General features: G+C 42.9%; 2 protein-coding genes across 2 annotated transcripts in view; both read left to right on the top strand.

Moving 5' to 3' along the window:
- Nucleotides 1-22,184, top strand: part of LOC143416584 (NACHT, LRR and PYD domains-containing protein 12-like) — a 294,773-nt gene that overhangs the window by 216,837 nt on the left and 55,752 nt on the right. Inside the window, exons 14-15 of the mRNA XM_076881993.1 lie at nt 15,593-15,769; nt 17,926-18,102. Coding sequence (XP_076738108.1) covers nt 15,593-15,769; nt 17,926-18,102 — 354 coding nt within the window. The remainder of the gene's footprint in view (nt 1-15,592; nt 15,770-17,925; nt 18,103-22,184) is intronic.
- On the top strand, nt 10,355-12,549 carry LOC143416586 (protein NLRC3-like). Its single transcript, XM_076881998.1, has 2 exons — nt 10,355-10,603; nt 10,745-12,549. The coding sequence occupies exons 1-2, from the start codon at nt 10,396-10,398 to the stop codon at nt 12,547-12,549; spliced, it is 2,013 nt and encodes a 670-aa protein (XP_076738113.1). The 5' UTR covers nt 10,355-10,395.

The following is a 22,184-nucleotide window of genomic DNA, read 5'->3' on the forward strand; positions in this document are numbered from 1 at the left end:
AGCCCCTGTAATAGCAGGTAGGACAGAGAGTGGTAACAGTCAAAAAATTAGGAATTTCAGGCAGGGCCCCCATAATTCCACTAGTAGTCGGGCTAGGGAAATCAAGCAACGTGGGCCTTTAGTGTGTCACTCTTGTGGTCAAACAGGTCACTTTAGGGCAGATTGCCTAAGTCAGACTGTCAGTAACACATATATGTGCTTTTCTTCAAGGGGTGTCGAAGATGAAGTTGAGTCTTCAGCGCCCTCTTCTCAGCATGAGCGCACCACATGCGTTTTTATTGAGGAAAAGCCATGTGTGGCTCTTCTGGATTCAGGAAGCAGCCGTACCTTGGTTAGGCAGGAATGTCTTCCTAGGGATGCTACATTTTGTGGCAAGGTAAAAGTTTGGTGTGTTCACGGTAATGATGTGGATTACCCAATTGCCAACATTAATATTCAGATTGACGGCAAGCTGTATTTACTTTCCGTGGGAGTTATGAGTAAACTGCCATATCAGGTTGTGTTGGGCCGTGATCTTCCCATTTTGCGAGATCTGATAGCCAGGGGAGAGGAAATCAACCCAAGTGTTACAGCTGAGTCCATGGTAGCAGTCACCAGGTCAAAACATAAGCATCACGCGGAAGAAGGTTTAGGTTGGGGTGAATTTCCTTTCGCTAACAGTGATGTTCCTGATTTTGAAGGATTAAGTCAGGGTCGCATAAGAAAGAGCAGAGCCCAGAGGCGACAGGCTAAGCTGAGGGGGACAAAGTTCACTGAACCAGTTCCAGTGCCACAATGTGATGAATTACCAGTCGTACCTGATGAAATAGCTCAGCTTCAAAGAGAGGATCCATCTTTAGCTCCCCTGTTTTTAAAGAGTGTCACAAACGCAACAGAGGTCACTGAGAGAGGCAGAGAGCTATTTTTCCTAAAGGGTGAGCTATTATATCGCCGCAGTAGGGTCGGAGACCAGTTGGTTGTGCCTAAGAGTTTAAGATCCACAGTACTGCTGTTAGCTCACTCAGTCCCTTGGGCAGGACACCTGGGTCAAGCCAAAACCTTCTCTCGTATGTCAACTAGATTTTACTGGCCACAGCAGTTTACAGACACTGTGCAGTTTTGCAAGTCTTGTCCCGAGTGTCAGTTAACAGCACCAGGAAGGAAAGGTGACAGGGCTCCCCTGATCCCTATGCCAGTCATAGACACCCCGTTCTCTCGTGTTGCGATGGACATCATAGGCCCATTAGAGAGGAGCAGTGCAGGGCACAGGTATATTTTGGTAGTGTGTGACTACGCTACAAGATATCCCGAGGCTTTCCCCTTAAAAAAAGGTTAAAGCTCGTCAGATTGCCAACTGCTTAATACAAATGTTCTTGAGGGTAGGCATCCCAAAAGAAATCATTACTGATCAAGGGTCCAACTTTACATCTAACTTCATGAGAGAAGTCTATAGATTGCTGGGGATCAAAGGTATTAAGACAACTCCCTACCACCCACAAACAGATGGCCTTGTTGAACGTTTCAACAAAACCCTTAAAGCTATGTTGAGGAAGTTTGTGAAAGATACAGGAGCGGATTGGGACCAGTGGCTTCCTTTCTTGCTCTTTGCCTACAGAGAGGTACCTCAAGCTTCCACAGGGTTTTCTCCTTTCCAGCTCTTGTATGGCCACGCTGTCCGGGGTCCCCTTGATGTGTTGAAAGAGGCTTGGGAGGCTCCAAATCCCAGAAAACAATGCAATGTTCTTTCATATGTACTGAAAATGAGAGATAAGCTTGAGGAGCTCCAAGAGCTGGCCAATACTCATCTGGTTGGTGTCCAACAACGTCAGAAGCAGAGTTATGACAAAGCAGCTCGTAGGAGGATTTTTCAAGAGGGACAAAAGGTTTTGCTGCTTCTTCCATCATCTGAGAACAGTTTCCTTGCCAAGTGGCAGGGACCGTATGTGATCAGTAGGAAAGTGGGTCCAGTTACCTATGAACTGTACATGCCTGAGCGTCGCAAGAAGAATCAGATATTTCATGTAAATTTGTTGAAAGAATGGTGTGATCGGCCAGCATCTTCACTAGAGTGTTGGGCTCGTGCCGTGGTCGAAGAGGAGGAACCACGGGAGCTGTTCTTTCCTTCTCCAGCAGGTCAACAGCTAGTTCCTGATGAGAGTCATCTTACTTCCAAACAACAGACAGAGGTGAAAGCAATTATGCCTGCTGATCTTTTTAGCACCAAACCAGGTTGCACCAATCTCATCCAACATGAGATACGACTCCACTGTCCCAATCAAAAACCTATTAGGGACACCACCTCACGGGTTCCTGCAAAGCTGATGTCAGCATTGAAACAAGAGGTGGAAGACATGCTTGACATGGGGGTCATTGAGCCATCTAGAGGTGAGTGGTGTAGTCCAGTGGTGCTAGTGCCGAAGAAAAATGACCCTAAACAGAGATTTTGTGTGGATTTCTCTAAACTCAATGCTGTTTCTGCTTTTGATGCTTATCCGATGCCAAGAGTAGAGGAACTGATTGAGCGCTTGGGGACCGCTAAGTATTTTACGACACTAGACCTTTGCAAGGGCTACTGGCAAGTACCTTTGACTGAGTCTTCGAAAGATTTGACAACTTTTAGAGTTCCCAGTGGACTTTATCGCTTCAGAACAATGCCTTTTGGTCTGCACGGTGCACCAGCCACATTTCAGAGGTTGGTGGACGAGGTTTTGAGAGGTGCAGATGGGTATGCTGCAGCATACATTGATGACATTGTGGTGTTTAGCGAGACCTGGGAGGATCATCTTCAGCACCTTTCTGATGTCTTTCAACGGATTAAGAGGGCCGGGCTTGTCATAAATGCACACAAATGTCACATTGCTAAGTCTGAGGTGGAGTACTTGGGTTACGTCATCGGGGGTGGGGTCATCCGCCCTCAGGTGTCAAAGATTGAAGCCCTGAGTGCCTACCCACCTCCTACGACCAAACGGAAAGTGAAATCGTTTTTGGGTCTGGCGGGGTGGTATCGCCGCTTCATTCCCAACTTCTCTGCTAGAGCAGCAGTCCTTAGTGACCTTACTCGCAAATCTAGCCCCACAAAGGTTAAATGGACTGCCGAGTGTGATGCAGCTTTTGTTGATCTTAAAAACTGTTTGTGTAGTGAACCTGTTTTGCAGTGCCCGGATTTTACCCGGCCATTCACTTTGCAGACGGACGCTTCCGGAGAAGGACTTGGAGCAGTGTTGCTGCAGGGTGAGGGTGAGGATAAACGACCAGTGGTGTATATAAGCCGTAAGCTCTTTCCTAGGGAAATGAAATATTCCACTATTGAGAAAGAGGCACTGGCAATGAAATGGGCTCTGGATACATTGAAGTACTATCTAATGGGTGATGAGTTTGTTTTGGAAACCGACCATCGTGCGTTACAATGGATGAACAGAATGAAAGACTCTAATGCCAGAATCACTAGACGGTATCTGTCCCTACAGCCATTTCGCTTCAGGATCCAGTATAGACCAGGGCACAAGAATGTGGTGGCCGATTTTCTGTCCCGTTCCATGGAGGAGTGAGTGCCTTAAGGGGGGGGGGGGGGTGACAAAGTGGAGGAGCAGTTGCAATTCTCTCCATTTGTCCCATATGTGTTTACCTTTTTTTTGCACATTGTACACATTATTCTGTTTCTATGTATTTGCTATGATTTGCATTTGTCAAGTAACATTGCTTCACTCACTATCCCGGGTTTGTTTGTGTAAGCGTTTTGTTGCCGGCAAATCAAACACTCTGCAAATTAAGACAAATACTAAGTTATGTTTCTTTATACTTTATTATGTTACAGATTAAGTCATTTGTTCATACTTTGTTTGTCTTTTCAGTCATCATGAGTGTCAGGTGTGGGGAAACGCCCGCTTGGCATTTCCTCATTTTAAAGTCCTGATCATGTCACACATGACATCATCAGGTCAAACCATGTGGAGGGGTTTCTTTTTCCAGAGAGATGCTTCCTTTTGTTTGTGTTAATGTTTAAAGGGATTTGTTGAATGTTTTTCCTTTTGTTAATACTGCCATTTAGTTGTGTAAATGTGCATATTAGAAGTGTGTAGAGGTTTTGTGTTTTTAGATAACCTGAGTAGAGTTTTAGATCCCTCAGTTGAGTGAGTGGTACTGGCTGGGCAATTGGAGGGAAATTGATGGCCCTATTTAAAGCCAGTCTCTACCAGATGCAGGAGAGAGGAGAGGTGAGCTGAGCTGTCTCACCAGAGCCATGTTATGTTGAGTTTTGTTAAATGAATTGATTTGGGGAAAGTTTTGTTAAGTTATACATTAAATTAAGTTCACTGCAAATAAATTGCTCACCTTGGAAACCCAAAATGTCTGCATAGTCTGCTTCCCTACCACCTTCCTTGACGTTCGAGTCTGACTACTTCACACAGTTTAATTTCCAAAACTTCCATATGATCTTCAGTTTGCAGCTGGACTATCACATAGCAGCTGGAGCAGTCTCAGATGGAGGCCAGTCCACTGCTGCCACCTGTGGCCAAGTGCCATAGCCTACTACTAGATGAACTTGTGACACACATCTGCAGTAGAGGCTGAGTGGCTGCTCTCACACCTGGAGCATCCAAATCGACCCACAAACACGTTGAAAGATGCAATGCCATCAATGTGGATTGTCAAGACTGAGAGACCTCTTCCCTCTGACCCCTCCCCAAACCCTCAAACCCTCCTACCCACCTCGACATACAAACTCTGTGTGGCTTCACGTGTTCTGTTGATGTTTACATGATCGAAATAACTTGAACACAAACACAAACAAACAAAGAGGAAGACCGCACCGGAAGGAAAAAACTACAAGTCCCAGCATCCTCTGTGTTTAGGGAGCAGCAGTGAAAGTGAAAGTATTGAGCCTCCTTTCAGAGCAGCAGGAGGAGGAAGGTGGAGCTGAGGCAGGTGAGTGTTAACATGAATATGTTTCTTCTTATGACATAAAATAATTCCACGCTGTTCGTGTCTGTGGGTGAAATGTGAGGCCGGTCGGCTCCTCTGAGCGCTGGTTTCCTGTAAGTAGAGAGGAAGTGAGTTTAGCTGAGCCTCCGTTTAGTGTGAGAGAGCAGGAGGAGAGTGAGAGCTGTGCTGAGGCAGGGTGAGTGTTAACACCGCTCTGACATTACTGTGTCTCTGTGGCGGGAACAACAGGCTCCTTCAGTGGAGGCAAAAATAATCAGACTTTGGTTTTTCAAAGGAAACAACTTTATGTCGGAAGTTCCCGCACGCTCATTGGATAACGATGTGTCAATCTCAAGTTATTAGCCAATGAGCATGCGGATTCACAGAAAGACCCGCCTTTATCACGGGACTTTAAAAACTACAATGGCGACAGAAACTCCGTGAGTGGCAAGGATGTAGATTTGGTTGTGGCATTGGTGGGGACGGATGATTCAACCATCGACCCCTGCCCCGTTTCTTATTTTTTCCTTTTTGTTTTTGCTTCTTGATAAAAAGAGGAGAAATATACTTGCCTACATGTGCTATTCTACATGCTTTTAAACCGTTTAAAATTACAATTCATAGTTTTATATGTGAATTATGTGATGTTAAATTACTATTAAGCAAATGACTGACTAAGTATTTCAGGCTTTAGTTTACTTCAGCCATATTCCATATAAATCAGGTATCATACAAAAGTAAAAATGGCTTCAAATGCAGTCAAGACAATAAAAGAATATGACTTTAAGGACTTAACAACATTACTTCAGTTATAGTACACCAACATCTCTGATACATTAGCACTAAGGGAACACTGAATGATCTGGTGGGTTTTGTCCATAAAACTACTCATCTAAGATTACCACAAAGTAAATGATCTCTCAGCAACATTATGCAACATTTCAGGCACTACTGCCCTCTATCAAATCAGTGAGCTGGGATGTTTAATTCTAAACATGAACTACTGTTACAGCAACAGATATGGACTACATGCCCACACAACAAACACATGCCTGCTCCTCTCGTTAGCTGAAATGAACTGCTGGCATCTATACTGTCCAGTCTCTCCTGGTGGACATGGAATCACATTATTCGTGGTTACATACAATTTTAGACTGATTTGGACCAAGCCTAGCACCTACTTGCCAACCATAAGACCTCAGAATTAGGGAGACCTAAAGGGGCTGGGGGGGGGGAGGGGGGGGATACATGTACATATATATATACAAAAAACTTGAAACTTACAGTGTTTATTTATCGGATAAAATAAGTTAAATGTCACTGTTATTATTGTCCAGCCGGAAACAGGCCGGGGGTGTCCAACTTCAGAGGCTGCGTCCACCTGAGGACGCGGCCTTAGTGGTCTAAGTGGGCCGGGTCCTCCGAAAGCTGGGTAGACCGGAAATGAGCGACTGTGAAATTGGACGGTCTAGCCTTCAGAATTACGTCACCTGCCGTCTGTTCCTTGCTGTCTAAAATATAACCGGACGCTGGCGTAGATGGTCGAATAAACTGCTGTTTTCACACAGCAGTTTATTCAGCTGTGTGAGAACCCGGCATAGCCTGTAACGTTATTGTGACGGACACATTATATGAGTGAACTTGACTTTAAGGTTTCTTTGAAAAACAATTTCTTATATGCAGGTTCTTCCTTTGCGCTTACATCCTCCTCTCCTCCTCGCAGCGCAGGTTTGCCGCTGCTGGAACTAAACAGAGCTCCCTGAAAGGCTCAGCCAATCACATTGGCCATATTTGTCACATGACGTAGGACTCCAGTAGAGAACGTAATTTAACTTTTTCTGCTCCGCTCGCTGAATGAGACGCTGACAGATCGTTTTTTTCTTACTATCGGGTTTGTTTTTCTTTACTCGAAGAGATCAAATTATTGGTGGGGACACGTCCCTTCCGTCCATGCCAAATCTACGCCCTTGGTGAGTGGAGTTCAATGTGACATTATGAAACTGTGACGTTTGAGCCACTTCCTGTTCTCAGTCCCAGCGTCCTGATCACCGAGGTTTCTGTTGCTCTGATATCTGATATTGATTATATTGGTAAACAGGCTGTAGCACAAACATCAGGTCTGTTCTGAAACCTGGCTTTATTTTTTCAAAGTAAGGGAATATCTGTGGTCTGATACCGCGGGCTCATGGGCTAAGGACTTGGATTGACAAGTCAAGCGCAGATGATTGTGTTGTTTCTTATAAAGGCTTGTGTGTGTGTGCCTTCCTGTGTGTGTCCTTGTGTCAGTGGAACTGAATCAGTGTGTTAGAGAAAGTGCTCCTCTGCTGTGCCGTCATCGTGTGGATGCTTCTTTTAAAGTTGGAACTCATGTTTTTATGATCTGCTTCATTTCATTGAACCTTTATTTCTAACCATGAAGTCCCTTTGAGGTTACAGCCTCCTGGTTAGGTTTAGGCTGTTATTGTGCTTCAGGCTGAAATATGAGGAGTAAGGAGTGGGGCTGGTTAGCCCTCATGACCCTCACCATAACACATACGTCACAGGACAGTGTTTACCACAGAAACTCCATGAAATGATCAATGAGAACTTTAGAAACCCGTCAGTGTGATGCTTCCAGTACAACAGCACCTCTGAGTGTGTGTGTTTGCCTCTCAGACTAACTCCACCCTGACATCAAGAAGATGGAGGAAAAGGATGGAGCAGGATCTGCAGCATCCAGCTGTGTGTCTGTGAGGAGTGACCGGTCCAAAGGAGAACCTCCATGGTTCAGTAATGAACCTGCAGCAACAATGTAAGAGAGCTGCTGACTCATTTATTCAGTGTAAATAATGATTTTGATGCAATGGGAGAAGAAAAATGACAAAAACAGTTTTAAAAATAAGGATTAAAATATTAAAAACTATGTTTTTGAGTTTCCTGATGTAGCACAAAAATATATGAACATAACTGTATATAGGACAGATATTTTACGGTTCTTTTAGGCAGCACCAAAAAACAAAAAGACTATTTTTAAGCTGTCTGAGGTAGTGAGTCAACATGTCACACTGGGTCAAAGGTCAGGGAGTAAAAGTGTGTTTTAAAGGAGGTTTAAAAGCAGCGAGTGAAGGAGCCTGTCGAGGTAAATCGTTCCATAACTGATCAAATTCAGTTGGTGGACCTCTGTGTGAAATCAAGCATCTGGTTCACAGAGAGGATAACCCTCAAATGGGCTGTACAACATTATATAGGGAGACAAAAACAGAGATTATCGTAGCCATCGCTCTCTCGCATGGACGTGGCAGTCTTGCTGTCTGCTGCGAATCCTCCCCGTACCTCCGTGACCTCGTCTGGTATCTGCTCCCTCCTCTGTAAGAGACAGTAAAGGAAAACACGTCTCTGCCTAGTCTTGAAAATCTAATCTTATCATCCATTGTTCTTCTAGGGCCTCTTCTTCTTGTGGCCTCAGCTAACTGCTAATATTTAAATGGCTAACATTAACATGTGTGCCATTAAAGTAACAAAAGGTACTTTAATGGCACAGTTTTTTTTCAAAAACGTACTCAAGTAAACGTAACGGAGTAAATGTAACTCGTTACTACCCACCTCTGGACTTGACTGCGGTAGTTTGTAACCAAAGATCATCACACTGCCCCTCTGATTGTCGCCCCCCAACTACTCTTTCAAGGATTGTCAGGTTGGAGATTGGCCTATAATTAGCTAAGACAGCTGGGTCTAGGGATGCTTTTTAAGTAAAGGTTTAACTACAGCCAGCTAGGGATGGGTACCGTTTAGATTTGAAAACCTGCTAAATCAGAATCAGTTGCTGATGATGGCTTTTTTCTTTTACATCAATCACGTATAATCTTAACTCAAAGTGAACATAGACTTGATTGAAGTAACTCAGATCAGCCAATTCAAAATGCTAATTCAATCAACTCTGAGTTTATTTCTAGACTCGGTTTGTTGGCCCTGCACCTTAAATATTGTTTTCACATCTTATGTCACGGCTAGCGGGGCGAGCCATGTTGAATTTAATAAAGGACCCAAGATGCCGACACTGCTGTGACGTGAGTGAGCTGTATTGCAACGGTGAAGTGCAGTGGAGATGGCCTGTGCAGAAGCTAAGATAACCTCTACTGAAAAAACCAAAAAACTAACCTGAAACCTTAAACGGAGACACGGGGAGACAACACAGACGAACCAGCAACAAGCAGGAGAAAACAAAGGGCTCATATACACAAAAGAGCCATCAGGGAATGAGAAAAGGGAGACACAGCAGGATTCATTGGACATAACCAGACAAGGGGAAGCAAAAGTAGACACACTAACGTAGGACATGGCACTGTCAAAATAAAGCAGGAAGTGAACACAGAGACACAATACTAACACAGTACAGAGGGAACACAGAAACCAAAACCTCAGAACTAGAAAATCTTAATCAGAATGAAATTGTAACAAAAGACAATAACAATCAAAACAAAACCACTGAGTCCACAGACTCGGGACATACATCGGCTCAAACTGTGGTCATAAATATTTTGTACTTGTAAATCTGACTGTGTAGTTGTGAACTGAGTTTTGTAACATTGTGAAACAAAATATCTGGAAAGTTCATGTTTTTGCGTTCATTGATTTGTGTGTGTAAAAATGTAATAAATGTAATAAATGTAAGAAACATTAGAACTACTTTTGCTGACACAAAGTTTGGCGAGTTGTCACTTTAAACCAGTCACTGATATAAAGAGAGCACCTTGTTCCAGGGCATCTGAGCATGGAGGGAAAGCTTTATGCAGGAGATGGTAAGAGCTGTTGGGACTAAAGAAACTGAGCAGAAAACTACAGACATCTGGAAACTGAGTTGTTAATTCTCAGTGGGATCAGCAGGACTAGCAAAGCTTCACCATGACAGTCATCTGATTGACTGAACCCATCCAAACATCACTTCATGGACCTTTAGCTTGTGTCTGTGTGTGGACAGACATAACATGAGCTAATATACATTACTCCTCCACAGAGTGGACCAGCAGAGAGCAGAGGTTTCCACTGGTCAGTCTGCACAGCAACATCAAACACACCTGGACTCTGTGGTTATGGTTTGTAGTACTACGTTTACATTTGTTCTTTTCAGTCACCTCTATGCTGCACTTTGTGGACCAGAGGATTGTCAGTGTGTCCAACATAAGTCAGAGTTTGGGCTCCATGATTTCAGTCAGATTGGGGTGACTGTAGCTCAGCAGGGGAGCAGGTCAGCTACTAGTCAGAAGGTTTGTGAATCAAACCCTGGCTGGCAAATGTACTGGGTAACGTACTAAACCCAAGCTGCCCTCTGATGCATCCATCAGAGTGTGAAAGAAAGTATTTAAGCATAGAACAATGTGCTTGGTTGAATGAGGCATGTTGTATAAAATGCTTTGTGTGCACAGAGTATCAAAGAGAGCTATATAAGAACCAGTCCATTTACCACTGGGTAATTCATATAGTCTTCTTTTCCAGCGGCTGGAGGACAACATCACCATGTTTGTGAAGAACGAGCTGAAGAAGATCCAGAAGCTTCTGAGTCCAGATCACCCAGAAACTTTAAAGAGCCAGATGGAGGATGAGGAGATGTTTGAAGGTGAGGATGAAGATGAAAGAAAGAGCTGCAGAGAAGCATTTCTGAAGATCACACTCCACTTCTTGAGGAGACTTAAGCAGCATGAGATGGCTGACCATCTGCAGAGCAGTAAGAGAATTTCTCTAAAGACTGAATATTGATCTTTCCTAATAGCTCAAGAAATGGACAAATAGACATTCATCCTTTCAGGGTACTGAAAGTCTATGATATTTATTATATAATAGTTTTTTCTGAATTTCTTATTTTCAGAAATATTTGCTTCACTCCGTAAACGTGAACTTAAAGCCCAACTGAAGAAGAAGTTCCAGTGTGTGTTTGAGGGCATCGCTAAAGCAGGAAGCCCAACCCTCCTGAATCAGATCTACACAGAGCTCTACATCACAGAGGGAGGGACTGCAGAGGTCAATGAGGAACATGAGGTCAGACAGATTGAAACAGCATCCAGGAAACCAGACAGACCAGAAACAACAATCAGACAAGAAGACATCTTTAAAGCCTCACCTGGAAGAGACGAACCAATCAGAACAGTGCTGACAAAGGGAGTGGCTGGCATTGGGAAAACAGTCTTAACACAGAAATACAGCCTGGACTGGGCTGAAGACAAAGCCAACCAGGACATCCAGTTCATATTTCCATTCACTTTCAGAGAGCTGAATGTGCTGAAAGAGGAAAAGTTCAGCTTGGTGGAACTTGTTCATCACTTCTTTAATCAAACTAACGAATCAGGAATCTGCAGGCTTGAAGACTTCCAGGTTGTGTTCATACTTGATGGTCTGGATGAGTGTCGACTTAATTTGGACTTCAACAAAACTAAAATCCTGACTGAAACAAGAAAGTCCACCTCATTGGATGAGCTGCTGACAAACCTCATCAGAGGGAACCTGCTCCCTTCTGCTCGCCTTTGGATAACAACACGACCTGCAGCAGCCAATCAGATCCCTCCTCAGTGTGTCGACATGGTGACAGAGGTCAGAGGGTTCACTGACCCACAGAAGGAGGAGTACTTCAGGAAGAGATTCAGAGATGAGGAGCAGGCCAGCAGGATCATCTCCCACATCAAGAAAGCTCGAAGCCTCCACATCATGTGTCACATCCCAGTCTTCTGCTGGATCACTGCTACAGTTCTGGAGGATGTGCTGGAAACCAGAGAGGGAGGAGAGCTGCCCAACACCCTGACTGAGATGTACATCCACTTCCTGGTGGTTCAGGCCAAAGTCAAGAGGATCAAATATGATGGAGGAGCTGAGACAGATCCACACTGGAGTCCAGAGAGCAGGAAGATGATTGAGTCACTGGGAAAACTGGCTTTTGATCAGCTGCAGAAAGGAAACCTGATCTTCTATGAACCAGACCTGACAGAGTGTGGCATCGATATCAGAGCAGCCTCAGTGTACTCAGGAGTGTTCACACAGATCTTTAAAGAGGAGAAACAACTGTACCAGGACAAGGTGTTCTGCTTTGTTCATCTCAGTGTTCAGGAGTTTCTGGCTGCTCTTCATGTCCACCTGACCTTCATCAACTCTGGACTCAATCTGCTGGAAGAACAACAAACAACGTCCATGTGGTCTAAACTATTTGATAAACCAAAACTCCAATCTCTCCACCAGAGTGCTGTGAACAAGGCCTTACAGAGTCCAAATGGACACCTGGACTTGTTCCTCCGCTTCCTCCTGGGTCTTTCAATGCAGACCAATCAGACTCTCCTACGAGGTCTGCTGACACAGACAGGAAGTAGCTCACTGACCAATCAGGAAGCAGTTCAGTACATCAAGGAGAAGCTCAGTGAGAATCTGTCTGCAGAGAAAAGCATCAATCTGTTTCACTGTCTGAATGAACTGAATGATCGTTCTCTAGTGGAGGAGATCCAACAGTCCCTGAGTTCAGGACGTCTCTCCACAGATAAACTGTCTCCTGCTCAGTGGTCAGCTCTGGTCTTCATCTTACTGTCATCAGAAAAAGATCTGGATGTGTTTGACCTGAAGAAATACTTTGCTTCAGAGGAGGCTCTTCTGAGGCTGCTGCCAGTGGTCAAAGTCTCTAAAAAAGCTCTGTAAGTTATAAAGTTTTTATTATTTAATTTGGTTGGTATGTTATGGAAAAACACACTGCATCAACTTCTGTTTTGTTTTTGTCAAAATCACTGTAATATAATCACTGTACCTTTATATACACGTGACTTGTATTAATGCTGCTGCCCTCTTGTGGCTAAAGTGTAATTGTGTTCTTGTTATTAGGGAGGATTTGAGAGTAACATGCCAAGTGAGTCAGCAGCTTCGCTTTAGCTTAAAAAAATCCAAATTCTTATGTCATCAGTTATAGTTGCATGTATTCATTATCATAATTTAACCTTTAATATTGATGTCTTAAAATTATTTTGAGTAAACTGGCAATAATTTTATGGTTTATTAAATAAATACATCACTAATGAATTATTTATTTCAGTAATTAATGAAAAAAAATATATTGATAATGAATTATCGGTTAATTTCATTTAAAATAATTAATTATTTATTTATGTACAATTCTAATTAGTTAATTACATATTTAATCAATTATTGGTTTGTTTTCTATTTTAATTATTTTACCGACACATTTAATGAATTATTTAATGATGTATTTATTTAATTCACGTTGCTACTCCTGGCCCTGCATCGCTGTTCATAAATACATTTGATTTGTCAGCTTCACCCATCAAAGTCAGGGGGCGGGGTTAATGCTGACCAAGTCAAAACCATTGCTTTGGTCTGGTGGGCGTTCTTTTAGTGGGCTTTTCTCAATACTAAGTAGTAGAGGTGGGAATCACCATACAACTCACGATACGATATTATTGCAATTTTTTAAAATATTTTGCGATATTCAAATTCTGTACATAAAGGTAAACTTTATCAATATTCATTTTATCTAATATCAAAGTCTCGCACTCAGTCTTTCTCTGATTTCAGTCAGTTTTATTGTTGACAAACTGAACGGTTTGTATTACAGTCTAGTCCAACTTAACTGAATGCAAACATCTGGTACAATTATAGCTATTCTGAACTAAGCAATTTATGAAAACTATGCAGCCCATTCAGCAACTGAAGAATTTGAAAGTAAATTAAAAGAAAATATAATTTTACATTAAATAAAAAAAGTTTTAAACTTAATTAAAATAAAAAATGTCTTAAATTAAAATAAGTAAACTGTCATGTTTATTGCTGCCAAAAAAAAAGTTAAACACATTTGGACAGTGAAGGAATGTCAGGATTCTTCCTCAGAAAAAGGAGCTGATCAAGAGAGCAAACAAAAAATTGTTTGTAACAAAATATCGATTTCTGCTGTCCCTGTATCGATACATTATTAGCAAACAAAATATCACGATACTACACAGTATCGATTTTTTCCCCCACCCCTACTAAGTAGGCCTACACACCAGGGTTTGGACATGTGTGGACCCAAACTATACTTAAACTTTATCCTTTTTTGTGTGTCACCAAATACACTTTAATATTTTCTAGACAAGAATGTAGTGGCGTAATCTTTAACCTCTTTTGGCTCCAAACAGAAGTGACAGACTTGAGCAGGGTTCATTTAAAGGCTGACAGAAGTGGAGTGGTGACGGGGAGATGTTTGACAGGACAGTGTTTCAGCCTCCACAGGTTCATGTTGTGCTCCATCAGTCAGTGAAGATGAAGTCAGTGCTGATGAGGCTGTAGAGTGTGTGAGGGATGTGAATGAGGATGATGAAGATCTGATGATAGCAGATAAAAACAGGCTGCAGAGACTTTGAGCCATACAGGGCACACAGTGTGTGTACAGAACAGCTGAAATCATTATGGAGGCCTCACTGGGATATGGAAGCATCACAGTACAGCTTCAGTGAAGCATTAAAGTCTCTGATATGAGATGAGAAATGAAGCAGCCAGAGCTTTTTCATGAGTGGAAATCCACTGTGACTGTGAGCTGCTGCTACAGCCTCCAGATTAGCCAGCAGCTCATCCTGCTCAACATTTCCTCACCAACTTTAATGGAAGTGTGATGTTTTCAGCTGGAGTGATGGTCAGGGTGGCCTCCCTCTCCTCTTCTTCTCCTCTTCCTCTTTCATTTGTAAAGCCACTTTTGCTGCTTTCATTCATTTGGAAGTCCTGTAGCTGAGTTTGGGAGAGACTAACAGCCTCGGCAGCAGAGGGGAGAAAGGCTGTAACACCACCACTTTACTCTGTTCTACCTGTCACATCATTTTATCAGGAAACAAATATGCTCATGTTTTTACTATGTTTGTCTTGAAGATGTAAGAAGATCACATGGTGCTTTTTATTATTGTGCTGGTTTGTTTGCTGTCTCTTGGATGGAGCCCAGCTGTGCGTGGCCCCTGGGCCTGTGGTCAGAGTGTGTGCTGGATAATCCGGCCCAGGATGAGGCCAAACTGACATGGGATGAAATGTCTGTCACATAATTGAGCTTAGTGTAGTTTCATTTCTGCACAATTTAAAAACAACCAAAACTTTGTTCTGTCTTTTCTATGTTATACTGTAGACTTTCTTTGATACTGTGTCCAAAAGGAGCAGCTTTTACTTTGAAGGGGAGCCGTCTCTGTTTCCTCTTCAGGTTGGATGAAGGAAGCAAATGAGTGTGTGATGTTCTTTCAGTGTTGCACTTTGTAGACGCTCCCTGAGCACTGGTCTCACAGCCAGCTGCACATAGAGACCAGTGTTGTTAGTCCAGGTCAGAAGATGACTTGTTGGAATGAAAATGAGCTTGTAGTTTGTCTGCTTTAATAATGTGACTGGAAAAAGGTGTTGGACTTCAAATATGTCCATTTCTTTCACACTTCACCTTTAAAAGTGAAGCCTTGTGGTTCCTGGAAGGAAAAACACGACTTTTTCAAGTCTTTGTCCTGTTTTCATGATAAATGTACGACTTTAATGTGAAACATTCAGAGTTTTTTCTCTTGTTGTGTTTGTTTGAAGCTGCTTCCTGTTGGCTTCAGCTGTTTGGAGTTTCCATTTTCTAAACTTCTACATTCTGAACCTTCTTCAGCTCTGAACAGATGATGAAACACTGAATGATTTCAAGCTCACACTTTGTCTAATAAACTTACATCTTTCATTCTTCATACAGATTGATGGACTGTGGTTTGTCAGAGATCAGCTGTGATTATCTGGCAGCAGCACTGAAGTCCAACCCCTCCCATCTGAGAGAGCTGGACCTGAGCTGGAACACCAAGCTGCAGGATTCAGGAGTGAAGCATCTGTGTGGTTTCCTGGAGAGTCCAGGATGTGGACTTGAAACTCTGAGGTCAGTCAGCATGTTTTAGTTGTGCTGAGATGAATATGATGTGAAAGTTGTGCTGACACTAAACTGCAGACATCAGGCTGATATTATACTGATCCACACTGAGGATCTTCATGGTAAAGTCTGTTTTCTTCTTCTCTGGTTTAGTCCATTGACTGCAGCAGAACAATGTTCACATTTCAAACAGTGAGACTCAACGTATGGCCCGCGGCCCACACGCGGCCTGCCCACCTTTCCTGATTCAGAGAGAGGGGACCCTGATTAACTGTGTAGTGTTCTTCCTCACAGTTCTAAGTATCAGACACAACAATGAATAATCCACAGCTGACTGTCTTTAGCAGGTCAAAGGTCACGGCACACAGCAGACAGTGGGAAATATTATAACTCTGATCATTTATCAGCACATATCCATATGTATAAAAACAAAGCTGACACTGTGAGACTTGATCAGAGGTGTGATCATCACAGCAGAGGCCTTTGTGTCAAAGTCACTGAGGATCAAACAGAAACACATGAAGCAGATTTTCCTGTTCTGGCTTTTTATAGCAGATAACCTTCAAAATATTCTGCAGTCCATCAAAAACTGAAGCAAACCATGAATCAACATGTGAACATGAGCTGATGCTGCTGAAGTGAAGCAAAGTTACAGAGGTTTGATTACAGACACAGCTGAGAGTTTGTAATCTGTCATCATTTTAAAAGGTTTACATTTCTTCAGTATTGAACAGCAGAAATGAGGCTTTGTTTTGGGAGGCCGACAGCAGTGAACACAACAGCAGACTGGTGCGTAATAAGCAGTGAATAATGCAGGAAACAGATTTTTGAAGGTAAACTGTTCTTGAAGTACACTGAGAGAGAGAGAGCTGTGCAGGAAGTAAACGTCAAAGTCAGAGAGAATTCATGACGATGTTCATCAAACGTAAAGCGTAGTTTGGATCTTCTTCTGCTGCTGGTTCACTCAGTTTTGGTTGGAGACAGATGAAACCTGCAGCTTCAGGATCTGTGAGCTGTCCACTTTCAGCCCCGACGGCGTGTCCGTGTACGTGCCGTCGAGTGAACGATCCACGCTCTGTGTTTCCATCTTTGTGTGTTTAGCTGCTCTCATTTACTGTTTTATCTGTTTGCTTGTTGTTGAAATACTTTTGGGAGCTTTAACCTGAGATTCTGGCAAAATACATTTATATTAAAAATCGATTCAGGATTGAATGAATCAACATCGCTTTATTCAAATTAGAACCATTTAAATAGGAAAATCCATTTTTTTACAGCCGCCTCTAATGCTGGGTAATGTCAGCTGGTCCATGTGCAGCTGGCTGTGAGGCTCAGGGAGCGTCTACAAAGTGCAACACTGAAAGAACATCATCCATAAATATTGAGTAATAACTGGACTCTCATACAGCGAGACTCAAATGCCTTTAAACATCAGCTTATCCTGCTGATCCAAGTCCAACACTGAGTTTGTAAAAACATGTTTGTCAATCGTTTTGTTTGGTTTCTGAGGAAAATGATTCAATAACTTGCTGCTAATACACAACATTTCATCATATGTCCTCATAACCCTCTTTTGTCTGACCATTTGATCCCATTTGAATTTGCAATAAAGGATCCACAGAGTTTGGTGACAATAATGACAGTAGATGTTTGTGTGAAAGTGCTGGAAGCAAATGAGTGTGTGATGTTCTGTCAGTGTTGCACTTTGTAGACGCTCCCTGAGCACTGGTCTCACAGCCAGCTGCACATAGAGACCAGTGTTGTTAGTCCAGGTCAGAAGATGACTTGTTGGAATGAAAATGAGCTTGTAGTTTGTCTGCTTTAATAATGTGACTGGAAAAAGGTGTTGGACTTCAAATATGTCCATTTCTTTCACACTTCACCTTTAAAAGTGAAGCCTTGTGGTTCCTGGAAGGAAAAACACGACTTTTTCAAGTCTTTGTCCTGTTTTTATGAGAAATGTACGACTTTAATGTGAAACATTCAGAGTTTTTTCTCTTGTTGTGTTTGTTTGAAGCTGCTTCCTGTTGGCTTCAGCTGTTTGGAGTTTCCATTTTCTAAACTTCTACATTCTGAACCTTCTTCAGCTCTGAACAGATGATGAAACACTGAATGATTTCAAGCTCACACTTTGTCTAATAAACTTACATCTTTCATTCTTTATACAGATTGATGAACTGTGGTTTGTCAGAGATCAGCTGTGATTATCTGGCAGCAGCACTGAAGTCCAACCCCTCCCATCTGAGACAGCTGGAGCTGAGCTCCAACAACAAGCTGCAGGATTCAGGAGTGAAGCATCTGTGTGGTTTCCTGGAGAGTCCAGGATGTGGACTTGAAACTCTGGGGTCAGTCAGCATGTTTTAGTTGTGCTGAGATGAATATGATGTGAAAGTTGTGCTGACACTAAACTGCAGACATCAGGCTGATATTATACTGATCCACACTGAGGATCTTCATGGTAAAGTCTGTTTTCTTCTTCTCTGGTTTAGTCCATTGACTGCAGCAGAACAATGTTCACATTTCAAACCTTCAAAGAAGAAGAAAAATCCTCCACTGGATAATTCACTGTGAAACTCTCAAACTCTTCATTCCACCTTAAAGTCTGTCTGACACTGAAATCCAAAGCAAAATGTGCGTTTGCTTTACAGACAGCAGTCCAACACAAACATACACACATCATCCAAAACACAGTGCTATGAAAAAGTCCTTTGGCTTAGCAGGGATCAGCTTACAGGTAGAATACAGCTGCTGGATGGGATTAGCATGTCATAGCTATCTACCAAACTGCTAACTGGGGGATTTCAGGCCATCTATGGATCATTTTTGCTAACTGTTTATTCAGCTTAGGCTCACAGGGCTGCAGCCTGTGCCCTAGCTGTCATAGGGCAAGAGGCGTGGTCCACCTGCACAGGTGAGCAGTCCATCACAGGGCCAACAGAGAGAGACAGAGAAGCACTCTCTCACATCCACACCTACAGCCAATTTAGAAGCACCAATGAACCTAAGCAGCATTTCATTGGACTGTGGGAGAACATCCAACCTCCACAGAAAGGCCAACAAGCTTCAACCTACAACCTTCTTGCTTTAAGGCACTAGTGCGAACCACTTTTCCCCATTTCAGCCCAAATCCTGCATCTTCCTGTTTCTGACTCCAGGCCAGCTCCACTAACACTTTCTCATCAGACACTGCCACCTAGTGGAGGAAGTCTTAGTTCCATTTGAAGCTTCAGATGACAGTTAGTTCCTTTACAAAGAGGTGGAGGTGGTGGGGCCACAGCACCATCATCACTGAGTGCTAGGGATGGGTATCATTTAGGTTTTATCTGGTAACTGCCAACCCTGTACTTTTGAAACGGTGCTTAAAGAATGGAGAACACAAACTTTGTCCAAAAACCTCTCATGTTTAACTGTTTTCCACTTTTTCTTTGGTCATTTTAGCCTTTTTGGCCAGGGTGACGGGAGTATCTGCCATCAAACAAGAAGACAGACATATGTAACTACGACGGTGTTTGCTAGTTCACCTTACATGCATTAATGTAATAACGTGGTTAGCCTACTCAACGTAAATTACACACAAACAACATTTAGCTACTCACGCAGAGAAGAACGGCTGCTGCTGTCATCATCATCATCATCATTTCTGCTACACTGGCAGGGCTAGGGGCCAGGACTCTCCTCTTCGGGTTCTTGGGGGATGTTGCTAACTCCGGGTTTGATAACAGGCACCACACCCGTAGTAGATGCGCTCGGTCTTGCAGCAAGCTATCAAATACGGTGCATTTCTCGGCTTTTAAAAAAACGCTATGCGTTGCTAGGTGTTTCATCAGGTTCAAGGTGTTACCTCCTTTGCACAGTATCACCTTAAAGCACTTGTTGCAGGCTGCTGAGTTTGCATCTTTTGCTGTGAAGTACAGCCAGACTTTGACCGCTTCGCCTTGGGCATTTTTAATCTGTAGCTCTGCTCTAAAAGAATGTACGTACCTGGGCCCGCCTGCTAGGGCTGCACGATTAATTGTTAGAAAATCGCGATCTCGATTCATACTTATGTGCGATCTCATTTCCAAATGACAACGATTTAAAAAAAAAGAAAAAAAAAAAGACGGCGACGATTGTACCGCATTTTGATCCGGGACGTACTCTGCATGAAAACAAGCGCTCACTCTTCCTGCTCAACAAATGACAAGGGCGGAGCCTTATACCATGTGATACAGAAGCTGTGCCGTGTGATGCTAAAATTAGCAGGGAAAAAACAACGGCGAGCACGTCAGGGATGACGAGAAAGTGACAGGAGAAAATCCGTCCCGGTCAACCACCCAAACATCAATAACGGGAACCTTATACAGGCTTCCCTATACCCGTCGAACTCCCGCAGGCACAAAGAAATTACAGAGGCCATCACTTATCACTGACCAAAGATATGGCTCCCATCAACACTGTGCAAAACGAGGGATTTAGGAAAATGATCAACACCCTAGACCAGGGGTGTCGAACTCCAGGCCTCGAGGGCCGGTGTCCTGCAGGTTTTAGATATCACCCTGGGTCAACACACCTGAATCAAGTGATCAGTTCATTACCAGGCCTCTGGAGAACTTCAAGACATGTTGAGGAGGTAATTTAGCCATTTAAATCAGCTGTGTTAGATCAAGGACACATCTAATACCTGCAGGACACCGGCCCTCGAGGCCTGGAGTTCGACACCTGTGCCCTAGACAAACGCTACACAGTGCCGTCCCGCAACTATTTTTCTGTTGTTGCACTACCTGCTCTATACACGCAGTGTCGAGCAACGGTGGAGACGGAATCTCAAGCAGTACAACATTTTGCCGCAACAACAAAACGTGAGACATTTGTTGTTTTTATGTTTATTTATTGTTTTTATGTTCAGTCTCAACTGTTATGAAGTTGATGAGCAGTTAATAAGTGCAATAAATATTTATACTGGAAAAGAAAATCGTGAGAGAATCGTGATCTCAATTCTAAGCAAAAAAATCGTGATTCTCATTTTATGCAAAATCGTGCAGCCCTACTGCCTACTATTCTTGTACAGGTAAAATATTTGGCTAGAATCTAAAGTGTATGACATCTCAGGAAAAAAAAGCTGCTTTTCGGTCTGGTTACTATTTAATTTCGTTCTTTGAATTCTTTTGGCGGCAAAGAAAGACTGGACCCAGGGTGCTCAAAGCTCAAAAAATGATCTTTATTTTACTATCCCGGGAACGAAGACCTGAACACACGAACACACACGCTCAGGTCTGAAAGCAGCAGCAGCCAGCATGGTTATTTATATATTTCGGCAGCACGTCACACACTCTAAGTTTTGATCAAAACACTCTGCTTAGTTTCACTTTCTGTCTGCACCTCGTGCTCTGCAAAAGCATGCAGTTTCCTGTCAGTACTTTTGGCTCGGACTCTACTCAGAGCTGGCCCTCTCTTATTAAAATACATAAAATATTATAATCAGCAAATAAGCACTAAGAATATATATTTAAATCCCAACATTACTACCGTTTATGTCAGAACTGGTGCCATAATGGCACCGGATACCAGTACCCATCCCTGCTGAGTGCCATAGGACACTTAACTTTTGTTTCCATATGCTGGGAACTTCCTGTTGTTCCAAGGAGGACTGGAAAATGTGTGAAAATCTCCCAGTCAGTTCCTCACAGCACACTTCAATCATTTCCCTCCCACAGCATCAGGACCAGGGCTTTTTCTCTCTTTGCTCCCACTAAGAGATTTCCACACAAACACCTCATCAGTGGGACTCTCAGAGCTACCAGCCCTTTGCTACAATCACAAAGCTCTTCATTGAAATCAATGATATCAAAGCTGGAATCCAATGAGTCCAAGTCTTCTGCTGATTCAGCATCACATTCATCTTTGCTCCTTGTTCTGCATCCCCACCATGGACTTCATTCCTTTCCAAGCCAGCCTTGAGTGTCCTTTATTCAGCTCATCCTCTGCTTTACTTTTACACCTGATTTTAGCTGCTTTATCTCTCTTTCAACAAGTTTCTGTGCCTCAATCTTTTTCTTCTCTCCCTCATAACAAGACAGCTTCTTCTGCCTGAGAACATGTTGGAGTGATTTACTAATCCAGGGCTGCTTATTGGGGAAAATACTTCCTGTTTCCAAAGTAATCCCCATTTTTCCCAGAAAGAAATGTAAGTAGAAATCGATGATCTAAGTGAGAACATGAGCCTTTAAAAAGTCCCAGTGGGTGCAGTCAAAGCAGTCCCTCAGTCCCAGTATAGAGTCTTTGGTCCAGACTGGAACAACTGTGTGCCCAGTTTGAGCTCTCTTCAGTCCTGTGACCTGACAGACCCAGAGGGGCCATCACATCACATTTAGAAGCTCCCCTAATGGAGCCACAACACATGTCCAACACTTAGTCTGTCTTGTTGGACCAACTGGAAGAAATGATTCAA

The sequence above is a fragment of the Maylandia zebra genome, linkage group LG3 (genome assembly GCF_041146795.1).
Source record: "Maylandia zebra isolate NMK-2024a linkage group LG3, Mzebra_GT3a, whole genome shotgun sequence".
NCBI lineage: Eukaryota > Metazoa > Chordata > Actinopteri > Cichliformes > Cichlidae > Maylandia > Maylandia zebra.

Excerpts from the sequence above, each read along its gene's own strand:
- LOC143416586 (XM_076881998.1), top strand. The coding sequence starts at position 10,396 with ATGTTTGTGAAGAACGAGCTGAAGAAGATCCAGAAGCTTCTGAGTCCA. Across the intron at positions 10,604-10,744 it reads GGCTGACCATCTGCAGAGCA|AAATATTTGCTTCACTCCGT; the intron begins GTAAGAGAATTT and ends TCTTATTTTCAG.